The 14429-nt window shown below is 48.7% G+C and overlaps 1 protein-coding gene across 2 annotated transcripts in view; it reads left to right on the top strand.

The window, feature by feature from the left end:
* DMAC2 (distal membrane arm assembly complex 2) overlaps window positions 1-14429 on the top strand; it is a 38700-nt gene that overhangs the window by 7373 nt on the left and 16898 nt on the right. For both annotated transcript variants that reach the window (XM_033956630.1, XM_033956629.1), the window contains exons 2-3: window positions 5164-5360; window positions 7488-7568. In XM_033956630.1, coding sequence (XP_033812521.1) covers window positions 5164-5360; window positions 7488-7568 — 278 coding nt within the window. The remainder of the gene's footprint in view (window positions 1-5163; window positions 5361-7487; window positions 7569-14429) is intronic.

The following is a 14429-nucleotide window of genomic DNA, read 5'->3' as shown; positions in this document are numbered from 1 at the left end:
AGGGAATACTCTCCTGCGAGGTCGCCCTCAGTGGAACGCACGAGACCTCCTGTGACTCCGAGTCCCTTGGTCTCTGTCCCCATGTTTGAGGACATGCTGAAGTCAATTTTGACAACGCAAATTTCCTCAATTGTGGATCAGTTGGTCCCGACCTCGACCCTGTCTTCACAAGTCCAGCCTGAGCAGCAGTCTGTGCCTCGTCGGCGGTCTCCTCGTCGCAGGTCTCGATCTCGGGACTCCTCCTCGGACTCTTCTCCTGACCGAGCTTCTAAGAGGTCTTTACCTCGATCGAAGCATCGTTCCAGGTCTTCGAAGATCCCTTCCTCGAGGAGCTTGAGGCCTTCGGATCTCCCTTCGAAACATGTGCCTCGCTCTCAAAGTACTGTTGCCTCCTCTGTTTCATCGAGGCATTCCAGGTCGAGGACTCCGCCTTCGCGACTTTTGCCTCAGGATCTGTCTCCTCTTGCAAAACTTCGCACTCCGCGCACTTCTCCGTCTCGGAGCCTTAAGCGGAAACACTCCATCACTCCGCCTCTGACTGGCAGTGCAGCATCCTCCATCACCTTGCGCCTCGATTCGGAGCCAGTTTTGCAGTATTCACGCGAGGCTTCCCCATCATTTTCAGTGGCGCCTCATTCTCGTTCTGCCTCACCTCAGGATGCCTCTACGTCGAAGTCTTCTTCTTTTGCGAAGTTTGTTTTCGATATGGGCCAGGCTCTTAACATCGACTTGCATTCTGATTCCAAGTACACACCAGAATATTTGGCAGATATGGAGCTTTCCCATCATCCAAAGGAAACTTTGCGTCTGCCCATGACACCGGTGCTGAAGCAGACTTTCCTGCGGAATATGGAAACTCCATATTCTGTGACGGCGATCTCGTCTAAGTTGGAGTCTCGGTATCGCACTGTCCCTTGCAAAGGTTTCGAGAAATCACAACTTTCTCATCAGTCTTTAGTGGTGGAATCGTCCCTGAAGAAGGCTCACCCTTCTAAGGTGTCTGCAACAGTCCCCCCGGGGCGAGAAGGTCGCACTATGGACAAGTTTGGGCGCAGACTATATCAAAATTCAATGATGACTAATAGAATTTTGAATTACAACTATGTCTTTACTTCTTATTTTAATTACTTTTTGAAGCAGTTGCCATCTTTTTGCCCAGACTGGCCCAGAGAACGCCTTTCTGAATACAAACAAATTCTGCAATCTCTCTCTCAATTACGTCTATTCATGTTGCAGGCATCTTATGATGCATTTGAGCTTTCTTCTAGGGTCTCGGCGTTTGCAGTGGCCATGCGCTGTCTTGCATGGCTCAGAATAGTGGACATGGATCCCAACTTACAGGATCGTTTGGTGAACCTGCCGTGCCAAGGTTCTGAACTGTTTGATGACTCAATCGAGGCGGCTTCAAAACGGCTCTCCGAGCATGAACGCTCTTTTGCCTCTCTTCGCCCTCAACCGAAACCTTCTGCGACTAGAGCTTACAAGCCTCCTGCTCGTCGCTATCCTATGAAGTCCACGCCAGCTTTTTCTAGGCCTCCGCCTAGACGGCCCCAGCAGCAACGTCCTCAGAAGTCCCAGACGCCTGCTCCAACCAAACCCGCTCTGTCTTTTTGACGGTCCAGTGGTGAGCATTCCAACCTCCTTGCATCCAAACTCCTCCCTACCCATCGGAGGTCGCCTTTCCCTCTTTACATCTGTCTGGGAAACCATTACATCGGACCTCTGGGTTCTCACAGTCATCCGCGAGGGATACTCTCTGCGCCTACTTCAGGTGCCTCCAGATCACCCTCCAAGAGAGTGTCTTTCCAGTTTCTCGCAACTCCCCCTTCTTCTTCAGGAGGCTCAGGCACTTCTTCGCCTTCGAGCGGTGGAGGAGATTCCTCCTTCTGAACGCAATCTGGGGTTTTACTCCAGATACTTCCTGGTTCCGAAGAAGACGGGGGATTTGCGACCTATTCTGGATCTCCGAGCTCTCAACAAATTTCTAGTCAAAGAGAAATTTTGCATGCTCTCTCTTCCAGTCTTGTACTCCCTCATGGATCAGGGAGATTGGATGTGCTCACTGGACCTCAAAGAGGCTTATACTCGCATTCCGGTCCATCCGAATTTTCGCAAATTTCTCCGGTTCAAGGTGGGGAACCTTCATCTTCAGTACAGGGTTCTTCCGTTTGGCTTGGCGACCTCTCCCAGGGTCTTCACCAAGTGTCTAGTCGTGGTGGCTGCAGCCCTCCATGCTCGGGGTCTCCAGGTTTTTCCTTACCTCGACGATTGGCTTATCAAAGCCCCTTCTCTTCCAGGGGTTACTCAAGCGACCCTTCAGACTATTTCTTTTCTTCAAAGTCTGGGGTTCCATATCAACTTTCCAAAATCTCAGTTGGTTCCAACTCAGTCGATCCAATTTATTGGTGCCGTGTTGGACTCTGTTCACATGAGAGCTTTCCTTCCCCTCAATTGTCAAGAAACTCTCACGCCTTTGTCAGCACGTAGCTTCCCTGTCGTCTCTCACGGCTCGCCAAATGATGGTCCTCCTCGGGCATATGGCATCTACGGTTCATGTGACTCCTTTTGCAAGACTCCACCTTCACATTCCTCAATGGACCCTGGCGTCTCAGTGGCAACAGGCCCTAGATCCGCCTTCTCGTCATATAGCGGTGACTCCTTTATTGAAGAAGTCTCTCCGCTGGTGGATGCTCTCTTCCAATCTTTCCAGAAGTTTGCAGTTTCACCATCTTCCTCATCAGAAAGTGCTCACAACAGATTCGTCCGAATACGCCTGGGGAGCCCACGTAGATGGTCTCCGTACTCAAGGGTTGTGGACGACTGCAGATCGTCGATGTCACATCAATCTGTTGGAACTCTCAGCGATTTTTCTTGCTCTCAAAGCTTTTCTTCACCTCCTTCACGACCAAGTAGTCCTGGTTCGGACGGACAATCAAGTAGCCATGTATTATGTCAACAAACAGGGCGGAACGGGATCTCACTCCCTTTGTCAGGAAGCGCTGAGGTTGTGGCATTGGGCGATTTCTCACAACATCCTCCTTCGCGCTGTCTATATTCAGGGTCAACAGAATTGTCTTGCAGACAAATTGAGTCGTCTGCTTCAACCTCACGAATGGACGCTCAACTCCCCCACACTTCGTCAAGTATTTCTTCGCTGGGGAACTCCTCGGGTGGACCTATTTGCGTCACCCAACAACTTCAAACTACCTCTGTTTTGTTCCCGCATTTTCTCGCCTCTTCGTCTCGAGGCAGATGCTTTTCTTCTGGATTGGAGGGGTCAGTTTCTTTATGCCTTCCCTCCATTCCCTCTAATTCTCAGAACTCTTGTCAAACTAAAGTCGGACCATACCACGATGATTCTCATAGCGCCTCGGTGGCCCCGACAACCTTGGTTCTCTCTTCTTCTTCAACTCAGCATCAGGGAACCTCTTCTACTACCGGTTTTTCCTTCTCTGCTCACTCAGAGTCAGGGGTCTTTACTTCATCCCAACCTGCAGTCTCTTCACTTGACGGCATGGTTCCTTTCTGCATAACAGATCCTTCTCAATTCTCTCAATCTGTTCAAGATGTTTTTCTGGCTTCCAGGAAGCCGTCCACTCGTCAGTTTTATGGCCACAAGTGGACTAGATTTTCGACTTGGTGTTCCGGTCGTAGTCTTCAGCCGAAATCTTCCTCTTTGGCTTCAGTTCTAGATTATTTGCTTCATTTATCTCAGTCAGGCCTTCAATCCACATCTATTAGAGTTCATCTTAGTGCGATTGCTGCTTTTCATCAACCTCTGGATGGGAAACCGCTCTCGGCACATCCTTTGGTTGCTCGTTTTATGAAGGGCCTTTTTAATCTTCATCCACCTATCAAACCTCCTCCAGTTGTATGGGATCTTAATGTTGTTCTGGCTCAACTGATGAAACCTCCATTTGAACCTATTGACTTGGCTCATTTTAAATATTTAACTTGGAAAGCTGTATTCTTGATTGCCCTCACTTCTGCCTGTCGAGTCAGTGAGTTGCAAGTGTTGGTCTCGGACCCACCTTTCACAGTTTTTCACCATGATAAGGTGGTTCTCCGTACACATCCAAAATTCTTACCTAAAGTAGTAACAGATTTTCATATCAATCAATCTATTGTTCTACTGGTGTTTTTTCCTAAGCTGCATTCTCATCCCGGTGAGGCGTCTCTGCATACTTTGGACTGTAAACGTGCGTTGGCGTTTTATCTTCAACGTACTCAACCTCACAGAACATCTCCTCAACTTTTCATCTCTTTTGATCCGAATAGGTTGGGACATCCTGTCTCTAAGCGTACCATCTCCAACTGGATGGCTGCTTGCATTTCTTTCTGCTATGCTCAGGCTGGTCTTCCTCTGCAGGGTCGAGTGACGGGCCACAAAGTTAGAGCTATGGCGGCATCTGTCGCTTTCCTCAGATCAACACCTATTGAGGAAATTTGCAAGGCTGCCACTTGGTCCTCGGTTCATACTTTCACCTCTCATTACTGTCTGGATACTTTATCCAGGAGGGATGGCCATTTTGGCCAATCTGTTTTGCAAAATCTTTTTTCGTAAATTGCCAACTTCTCTCCTCCCTTTTTATTTAGCTTGGAGGTCACCCATGTGTGGGAATATGCTGCCTGCTTGTCCTGGGATAAAGCACAGTTACTTACCGTAACAGTTGTTATCCAGGGACAGCAGGCAGATATTCCCACAACCCGCCCACCTCCCCTGGTTGGCTTCTTAGCTTGGTATCTGAACTGAGGATCCTCACAGGAGATGCGCCCCCTAGTTCGGGCGGGAAGGCACGCGCGCATGCACGATGCAGCACTCGAAAGCTCGAGATCTTCAAGCAAGTTTGCTTTCGAGGCTGTCCGCTGCGGGGCTCCGTTGGTGACGTCACCCATGTGTGGGAATATCTGCCTGCTGTCCCTGGATAACAACTGTTACGATAAGTAACTGTGCTGTACTGACTCCATGCCCTGGTGACAAGTGGGCAAATGCATTCTTAAAAGCCTGCAGTTAAGACATATCTAAAAAGAGAGACCTGTGCAACCTCGAGCCTATATGAAGCACTGTGTTACGAAATTCTTAGACTGCTTCAGCTAAATGCCTCCTAGCCTTTGGTGTGTTAAATTAGGAAACAATAATGAGGGAATATGATTTCTATGCAGTGGACACGACGGCGGGATGTTGCCAGCCTTCTGATTGCTGGATCTCGCTACAGTAGTGCATCATCATCATCCAATTCTTCCCCAGCACCCCTGAAACAGAGGATCATCCATGAACTGTACACTAGGTTTTACGACTTGGAGAATATCATTAACTGGACTGTGCGTCTCCAGCAGTGGAATATCAGGCGGAAGAATGCGTATGTGGTGCCTTTTCTTTTAACATGCAACCTGAATCCTTTTATCTTTGCACTGAGGACATGGGATACAGTAGTTTGAAAGCTTATGGGACAGGTTCTTCTAGGAGACTATCCATGCAACTGATCTTTTTTTTTTCTTTTTAATTCTCAGAATAGCATTCATAGTGTTATCCATTAATGATGTGTCTAGCTCTTGTAGCTAATGTTCTGGGGTAAAAAGTCACTGAGCAGATTGAGTCAACTTTTAAAATGCCAGTTGCTAAAGAATGGGCACATCACTGATTATGCCCTGGTTTGTTGCAATTCTTGACTGGTCAGCCCCAATTTGAAACTACTGGAAGCAGTGCCCTACACCTGAGGAATGACCTCTACTAGGTAGAAAGTGGGCAGAGTTAGTGGGAGTCTGGACATAGGATCAGCGTGCACACTTAGAAACTAATCTGACTGCTTTGTTAAGCAGCTATTCAGTCTTATGACCTCACTTCTCCTTTTCTCCCCAAATTTGTTAACTTGTGAAAAGAACAACAAAAAGCAAACAATGTGATAACCAGATTCGCTTATCCAAATGTACAATATAGCTGAAAAACAACATAAGTAACCCATTCTCTGCCCTTCCACCATCCCTTATCCAACTCTCCTAATAGGCTAAGTCCTGGAACAGAGGAGAAATAGTTCATATGATGTGTCTGTGGCATAGGTGGTGAGATCAGTTAGCGATCCCTCCAAGTAGCATATACATTCCAAACTGAGGAGCTATAATACACCGGTTTCACTGAGCTTTCGATTTAGACATCAAACAAATACAGGTTTTGTAACTCCAACAACAATTTATTATTTCTCCATATCAGTTGTAGGAGTACTCATTAGAGAGTTGCACGGGGACAGATATTTTGCCCATCCCCACCTGTACCCACTAAGATCCATTCAATCCCCACCCGTATCCGCAAAAGTCAATGTTATTATTTACTTGCTTATAACCCTCTGTTTCTTCCCAACCCTAACAACCTCCTGTGTTTGGATTGTTTTGCATGGAATTTGTTATTTAACCAGTGAATGTTCCAAGCCTTGGTCTGGCATTCCAGCTGCTTCTCTCTGAAATTCCAAGCCTCATTCTGGAGCTCCAGCTGCCTCTGTGCATTCCAAGCCTCGTTCTGGAGTCACTAGAGATTTTGGTTATACTGTCACTGTAACTTCTTCCATAGGGGAAATCCCCATTCCCGTGCAGCTCTCTAGTACTCATTTGTTTCCAGTGTTGAGCCAGGAGTAGCTTGCTGGGGATGAAGAGTTGTATGCAAATTTTATATATGTCCTTATGTGACTGGATGGTTTTAAAATATAAGAAATCAAGCTACAGTGCAGGGATAAGAGACTTGTGTGATTTGTTTCAACTGCTCCAGTATCTCTTTCCAGAAGAGTTGTACTTTAGCATATGTCCACCATATATTGTAAAAGTCCCCTTGCACACTATACTTCTGCTAGCTTAAAGTCAATCCTGGTTTGTAAATCTGGTGTAGACAGACTAGAGTATAGTACTGCCTGTGCGGAATCTCATACCATTCTCCACCATATTACTGGATATTGAAACATTTTAAAAGATGCTTAAAGACTTCCCTCCATTTAACAAAAATCATAATTATTACCCAGATCACTTTCCCAAGTGGTGATAAAGCACACGATGGGATTCCATTGAAGTAGTAGCACTTGAGGTCAGATCCAGACCTCAGTGCCTTTCCAGAGTCATTTCACTGGCCCTGTGTAGTAGAAAACCTCTGTCAATAATGGAAGAAATCTTTTTGTAATAAGCCATATTCATCTGTACTGCTTTGTCTGTGCAGGAGATGTTGCGAAAATGGAATAAGTAGTGCGGTGGGCTGAGAACCTGGGAAACGGTTCGATTCCCACTGCTGCTCCTTGTGACTGTGCAAGTCACATTGCCCAGGAACAAAATAAGCATCTGTATATAATATGTAAACTGCTTTGATCTGTAGCCACAGAAAAATGGTATAGCAAGTCCTATTCCCTTTACCCTTTTAAAGATTTCTTGGTTCTGATTAGTAAAAGATTACAAAATACCTGTTCTGTCATCTTTGGACTCTTCTGCTAATGTGGTGTTTTCTCTTTCTGCAGATTCTTTGGGTACACAAAAGAGCACTATGGACATTATACAGCAGCTGCCTATTTTGTCCTGTCCCAAAAGGGTGGTGTGAGGTACCTGTTTCTCTCCTGGAATGAGCCCCGTGGGGGCAAAATTCCTTCTATTTGTAGTAGCGTCTAGGAAGCTCAGCACATGTCAAGAGAGCAATAAAATTCCAGCAGTCTATAGTGTTTGAGGATGAGGATCATGTTCTAATTTCATCTTTAAATTCTATAATAGCTCTTCAAGTGAGCACTGAGGGAGATACAGAATCCACTCACACAATTATATCACTATAAATAATAATTTAATGATAAGGAAGTCCTCAGTGTGAGTTGCATAAGTCAGAAAAACGCAGAGCGTTCAATACTTATCTCTTGCAAGAGCACAAGGCTCAGTCCAGCACACCATTACATGATCTTCCTAAGTGCATAATAATAATAGTGTAGAGTGTAAACCCACTCAAATAATGATATAAACAAGTAAATAATAATAATGGAATGAGTGGAGACCAATCTCAAAAGTGCTACAACACTGCACAACCTGCTAGGAGTACAAAAATGAAAAACTTATCTTATGCTCGAAAATGTGCCTCCCCTGCATACCTTTTAGAATCCCTGGTGGTCCAGCGGTGAACCACAGCTGCTTCTTGCTCCAACCTTCCTGTAACTCTGCATGGGCAGGAGCGAAGGAAGGTCACACCTCCTGCTGTTCACTGCTGGACCACAAGGGAGGCGGAAGGGAGGCAAAAATTCTTAGAATCAGCTGGGACAGGAGGTGAGAGGGATCTCTGCTGTCCCGTCCCACTGCTGGACCACCAGGACTTATGGCAGGCCCGGTGCAGGCCTGCAAGGCATCGAGAGGGAAGGGGGACAGGGTACAGAACCTGACAGAGAAGGAGGGGGCCTGGATGCAGAGCCTGGCAGAGCAGCAAGGGAGGGGGGAGCAGGGTACAGAGCCTGGTAAGGCACTGCACTTGAATATTAACCCCCTGGTTTATATTCGAGTCAACCTTTTTTTCAGGGGAGGGGGAGAGAAAGGTTACCTTAGTTTATATTTGAGTATATAAGGTAAATTGCCCTCTGTTCTACATTTTACTGATAAGCCCAAGGACTGGTTCAGGCCATTCTGAAATGCATATCTTTAGTGTTTCCAAGAAATACTGGTCCTTTTCTATAAGATTCCTGTTTTTACTACCAAGTATGTTTTTAACAAGTACCCTCTTCTTGTCAGTCTTAAAATTGTACTCTATTTACATTTTATCCCAGGACAAGCAGGCAGGTATTCTCACTAGTGGGTGATGTCATCCGACAGAGCCCCGACACGGACATCTTGAAAGCATGTCTTGCTTGAAGAAACTTAGAAGTTTCGAGATGCCCGCACCGCGCATGCGCCAGTGCCTTCCCGCCCGATGTACCGGGCGTGTCTCCTCAGTTCTTTTCTTTCCGCGGAGCTGAGAAGTTTGTACTTCATTCTGCGCTGACTGAAATTCAGTTTTTTGCCTTCTAATTCCCGCGTTTCTGTTTCTTTCTTTGATTTTATTTCAATTTTACTTTATTTTTCTAAAAAAAAAAAAAAAAAAATTTTACAATTATTTCTTCCGGCGGTTCGGCCGGGCCGGCCTCGTGGCTGCGGCCTAGCGGCTTCGACCTTGCAGCGTCGATTTTCCGGCCTATGTCCCGACCAATCACCGGTTTTAAAAAGTGCAGCAAGTGCCAGCGTGCGATTTCGCTGACGGACCCACACCGACGCTGTCTTCAGTGTCTTGGTCCGGACCACGTTCCGAAATCGTGCCGGCCTTGTTCCACGCTCACTGCGCGCTCGTTTAAGCGGCGCTACTTGCTCTGGGAGTCGATGTTCAAGATGGAGACTGCCAAAGACATCTCTACTGCTGCGGCTGTTGAGGTTTCGCCGGTCCGTTCGAAACCTGCATCGACGACTCCTGCATCGAGCATCGTGAAGCCTGCATCGTTCACACCGGCTTCAGCATCGGGTTCAGCATCGGCGCCTGCTTCCGTCTCCTCGGTTCAGGTACCGCCTTCCACTGTCCCTCCTGTGGTCATCAAAGTGCCTAAAGCTAGCAAGCAGAAGCACTTGGCCACGAAGGAACGCGAAGACCATACTGGAGGACCCCCTTTCGGTGCGGATCCCTCCATATCGGCTTCGCTTCGTTCCCTGCTAGAAGCTCAGTTTGTCGAGCTTATGCGCACTATGGGACCCCGGCTTATCGCCAACATTCACGGTGAGCTTCCGACCCCGGTTTCAGAGGGCGGTCCGCCCCCTCCCCCTCCTCCTCGTCGGTCAATTTCATTGCTCGACGAGGGGGATCGGCGGAGGGCGGCGGAATCCTCCAGGAGGGCTTCCCTTCCTGAGATGCCACCTTTGGAGCCCATCACACCTCCACGCCAACAGGGGGCTAGAACGGCTCCTGATAATCGTAGTCCTGGGCATACTGCATCGCAGGAGGAGTTCTTCCGCACTCCATACCAGACCTGGGTGGCGCTGCGTGAATCCGCATCTCTGCCACCTCTACGGTCCACTGCATCAAGCCCTATCCATTCCTTTGAGGCTTCGAAGGACCACTCGATGCATAGAAGATCTCGTTCTCCGTCCCGTCACCGGGAGGAGCATCGATCTCGACACTCTTCTCGGCACTCCTCACGTCATTCAGAGGTGTCCCCGCAAAAGAAGATGCAACGTCTGGGATACTCCTCGTCGGATTTGTCCCAGCCGGAAGGGCCGGAGTATGAGGAACCATCTGCCTCTTATTCTCCCTGCCGATCTCAGCTCTCCCTGGACCCGGAGGCTTCCACGTCTTCTAGCCCGTCTAGTCGACCGGCCTTGGCGGACCAATTGTCTTTCTCATCTTTTCTTCGACAAATGGCGGATGACTTGGATGTGACTTTGGACACTGGGTCGAAATATTCTAAGGAGTATTTGGACACCATGCATTTACCTCACCCTCCGGCGGAGACGCTTCGGCTTCCCCTACACAAGCTGCTGGACCAGACTTTCATGCGCTGTTTTGAGACACCGTATTCCTTACCTGCAGTACCCAGTAAACTGGATGCTCGATACCGCATCGTTCACCACAAGGGGTTTGAGGGAGCTCAACTTTCTCATCAGTCCCTTCTAGTCGAGTCCTCTCTCAAACGTTCTCATCCCTCCCAAGTCTATGCTTCCGTTCCTCCGGGCAGAGAGGGGAGAACGATGGATAAGTTTGGTAGACGTATCTATCAGAACTCGATGATGGCGACTCGAGTGCTCAACTACAACTTTTTCTTCTCTTCATACTTGGATTTTTTCTTGCCGGTGCTCCGCAAGTTTACTCCTTTCATCGATGCTCAGGCTCGTTTCCAGTTTGAAGAGGTGGTGGCGACCCTGTCCCAATTACGCCTTCAACTGATGCAATCCTCCTACGATGCCTTTGAGCTCTCGGCTCGAGCGGCGGCATGTTCGGTTGCCATGCGTCGCCTGGCATGGCTTCGAACCATCGATATGGATCCGAACCTCCAAGACAGACTTGCAAATGTACCTTGTGCAGGAGCGGATCTATTTGATGAGTCTATTGAAACTGTTACTAAAAAGCTGTTGGACCATGAAAAGTCTTTTCAGTCTATTCTACGTCCTAAACCGAAACCTCAGCAGTCTCGTCCATCCAGGCCGCCTCAGATTTACCAGCGGCGTTATCAACCGAGACAGACTCCTCCTGCGAGACAGCCTGCGAAGAGACAGCCTCCGCAAAAGGCTCAGCAGAAGCCTCAGATGCCGGCTGCACCCAAGGCTACTCAGCCTTTTTGACTCTCTTCCAGGGAGCATAACCGACGTTCTGTCTTCCCCTGTTTTTCCCATAGGGGGTCGTCTCCATCATTTTTGTCATCGATGGGAGTCAATCACCACAGACATTTGGGTCCTTACCATCGTAAGAGAGGGATACTCTCTTCACTTCCAGCAGGTCCCCCCGGACCACCCTCCAAGAGAGTATCCTTCCAACTTAACGCAGACCGCTCTTCTTCTCCAGGAGGCTCAGGCTTTGCTTCGACTGCGAGCCGTCGAGCCGGTCCCGTTAGAACAGCAAAACCAGGGGTTTTACTCCCGGTATTTCCTGGTCCCGAAGAAGACGGGCGATCTGCGGCCCATTTTGGACCTTCGAGTCCTCAACAAGTTTTTGGTCAAGGAGCGGTTCCGTATGCTGACCCTTGCCTCTCTCTATCCCCTCCTCGAGCAGAACGATTGGTTATGCTCTCTGGACCTCAAGGAGGCCTACACTCACATCCCGATTCATCCGGCCTCCCGCAAGTTCCTCAGATTTCGGGTGGGACATCTACATCTGCAGTATCGAGTGCTTCCATTTGGCCTTTCCTCTTCGCCCAGAGTCTTCACGAAGTGTCTGGTGGTGGTGGCCGCTGCACTCCGGAACATGGGTCTCCAGGTGTTTCCATACCTCGACGACTGGCTCATCAAGGCACCGTCGGCCCCAGAGGTCATTTCGGCGACCTTGACTACAATTTGTTTTCTGCAGAACTTGGGCTTCGAGATCAACTTTCCCAAGTCACATCTTCAGCCCTCCCAGACTCTCCCCTTCATCGGGGCGGTCCTGGATACCATCCAACTTCGAGCGTTCCTTCCTCCTCAGCGCATGGATGCTCTTCTTCTCCTCTGCCAGTCGGTGTCTTCTCGCCCGTCCATCTCAGCGAGACACATGATGGTCCTCTTGGGTCACATGGCATCCACAGTTCATGTGACGCCTTTTGCCAGACTACATCTCAGAATTCCTCAATGGACCTTGGCATCTCAGTGGACTCAGGTGTCCGACCCGTTGTCCCGCCACATTGTAGTCACTCCTGCTCTACGGCAGTCTCTTCTTTGGTGGATGACCTCTTCGAATCTATCCAGAGGTTTGCTGTTTCATTCTCCTCCCCACCAGAAGGTTCTCACGACCGATTCATCGAACTATGCATGGGGAGCTCATCTGGATGGTCTTCGCACTCAGGGGTTCTGGACCAGTGCGGAACGACTCCATCAAATCAATCTTCTGGAGCTCAGAGCCATCTTCAATGCTCTTCAGGCTTTTCAACATCTGCTTCACGACATGGTGGTCCTCATTCGCACCGACAATCAGGTCGCCATGTATTATGTAAACAAGCAAGGGGGCACGGGCTCGGCCTCCCTTTTCCAGGAAGCTCTTCGAGTCTGGGATTGGGCGGTCCGCCACAACACCTTCCTCAGGGCTGTCTATATTCAGGGGAAGGACAATGTCTTGGCAGACAAATTGAGCCGTCTTCTCCAACCTCACGAATGGACGCTCAATTCCAAACCCCTTCATCAGATATTTGCACAGTGGGGGACACCTCAGATAGATCTCTTTGCAGCCCCCCACAACTTCAAGCTGCCTCAGTTTTGCTCCAGGATCTACACTCCTCTCCGCCTCGAGGCAGATGCTTTTCTGCTGGATTGGGGGAATCGCTTCCTATATGCGTTTCCTCCTTTTCCTCTCATTCAGAAGACTCTGGTCAAGTTGAGATCAGACCATGCCACCATGATTCTAATTGCTCCTCGGTGGCCCAGACAACCTTGGTTCTCCCTTCTACTTCAACTCAGCAGCAGGGAGCCCATACTTCTTCCAGTGTTTCCTTCACTACTCACTCAACATCAAGGTTCACTACTTCATCCCAATCTGCAGTCCCTCCACCTGACAGCTTGGTTCCTTTCAACATAACTCCTCACCAGTTTTCTCAAGCAGTGAGGGAGGTTTTGGAGGCTTCCAGGAAGCCTGCTACTCGACAATGCTACTCCCAAAAATGGACTAGATTCTCCTCCTGGTGTATTTCCAATGCCACGGAACCTCAGCGAGCTTCCCTTTCTTCTGTATTGGACTACCTTTTACACCTATCTCAGTCTGGTCTCAAGTCTACCTCCATACGAGTCCATCTGAGTGCTATTGCGGCTTTCCATCAGCCTCTACAGGGGAAACCTTTGTCTGCTCATCCTGTGGTTTCCAGATTTATGAAAGGTCTTTTTCATGTCAACCCTCCTATCAAACCACCTCCTGTGGTTTGGGATCTCAATGTTGTCCTGTCTCATCTCATGAAGCCTCCGTTTGAACCTCTCAGCAAGGCTCCACTTAAGTATCTCACCTGGAAGGTGGTTTTTCTGGTGGCCCTCACGTCTGCTCGCCGCGTCAGTGAGCTTCAGGCCCTAGTGGCGGATCCACCGTTCACCGTATTCCATCATGACAAGGTGGTTCTTTGTACTCATCCGAAATTCCTGCCTAAAGTGGTCTCTGAATTTCACATCAACCAATCCATCGTGCTTCCAGTGTTCTTTCCAAAGCCTCATTCTCATCCTGGGGAAGCTGCTTTGCACACTCTGGACTGTAAACGTGCTTTAGCTTTCTACTTGGATCGCACAAAGCCTCACAGAACTGCTCCTCAACTTTTCGTCTCCTTTGATCCAAACAAGTTAGGACGACCTGTATCGAAGCGCACCATCTCTAACTGGATGGCGGCTTGTATCTCTTCCTGCTATGCCCAGGCTGGATTATCCCTTCCCTGTAAGGTCACAGCCCATAAGGTCAGAGCAATGGCAGCCTCTGTAGCCTTCCTCAGATCGACACCGATTGAGGAGATTTGTAAGGCTGCCACTTGGTCCTCGGTTCATACATTCACCTCTCATTATTGTCTGGACACTTTTTCCAGACGGGATGGACAGTTTGGCCAAACAGTGTTACAAAATTTATTCTCTTGAAATTGCCAACTCTCCCACCATCCCATTGGGGTTAGCTTGGAGGTCACCCACTAGTGAGAATACCTGCCTGCTTGTCCTGGGATAAAGCAATGCTACTTACCGTAACAGTTGTTATCCAGGGACAGCAGGCAGCTATTCTCACATCCCACCCACCTCCCCTGGGTTGGCTTCTCAGGCTAGCTACCTGA

The sequence above is a fragment of the Geotrypetes seraphini genome, chromosome 8 (genome assembly GCF_902459505.1).
Source record: "Geotrypetes seraphini chromosome 8, aGeoSer1.1, whole genome shotgun sequence".
In the NCBI taxonomy this organism is placed as follows: Eukaryota; Metazoa; Chordata; class Amphibia; order Gymnophiona; family Dermophiidae; genus Geotrypetes; species Geotrypetes seraphini.
The sequence above is the reverse complement of the archived record's forward strand: the minus strand, read 5'-3'. Positions and strand labels throughout refer to the sequence as shown.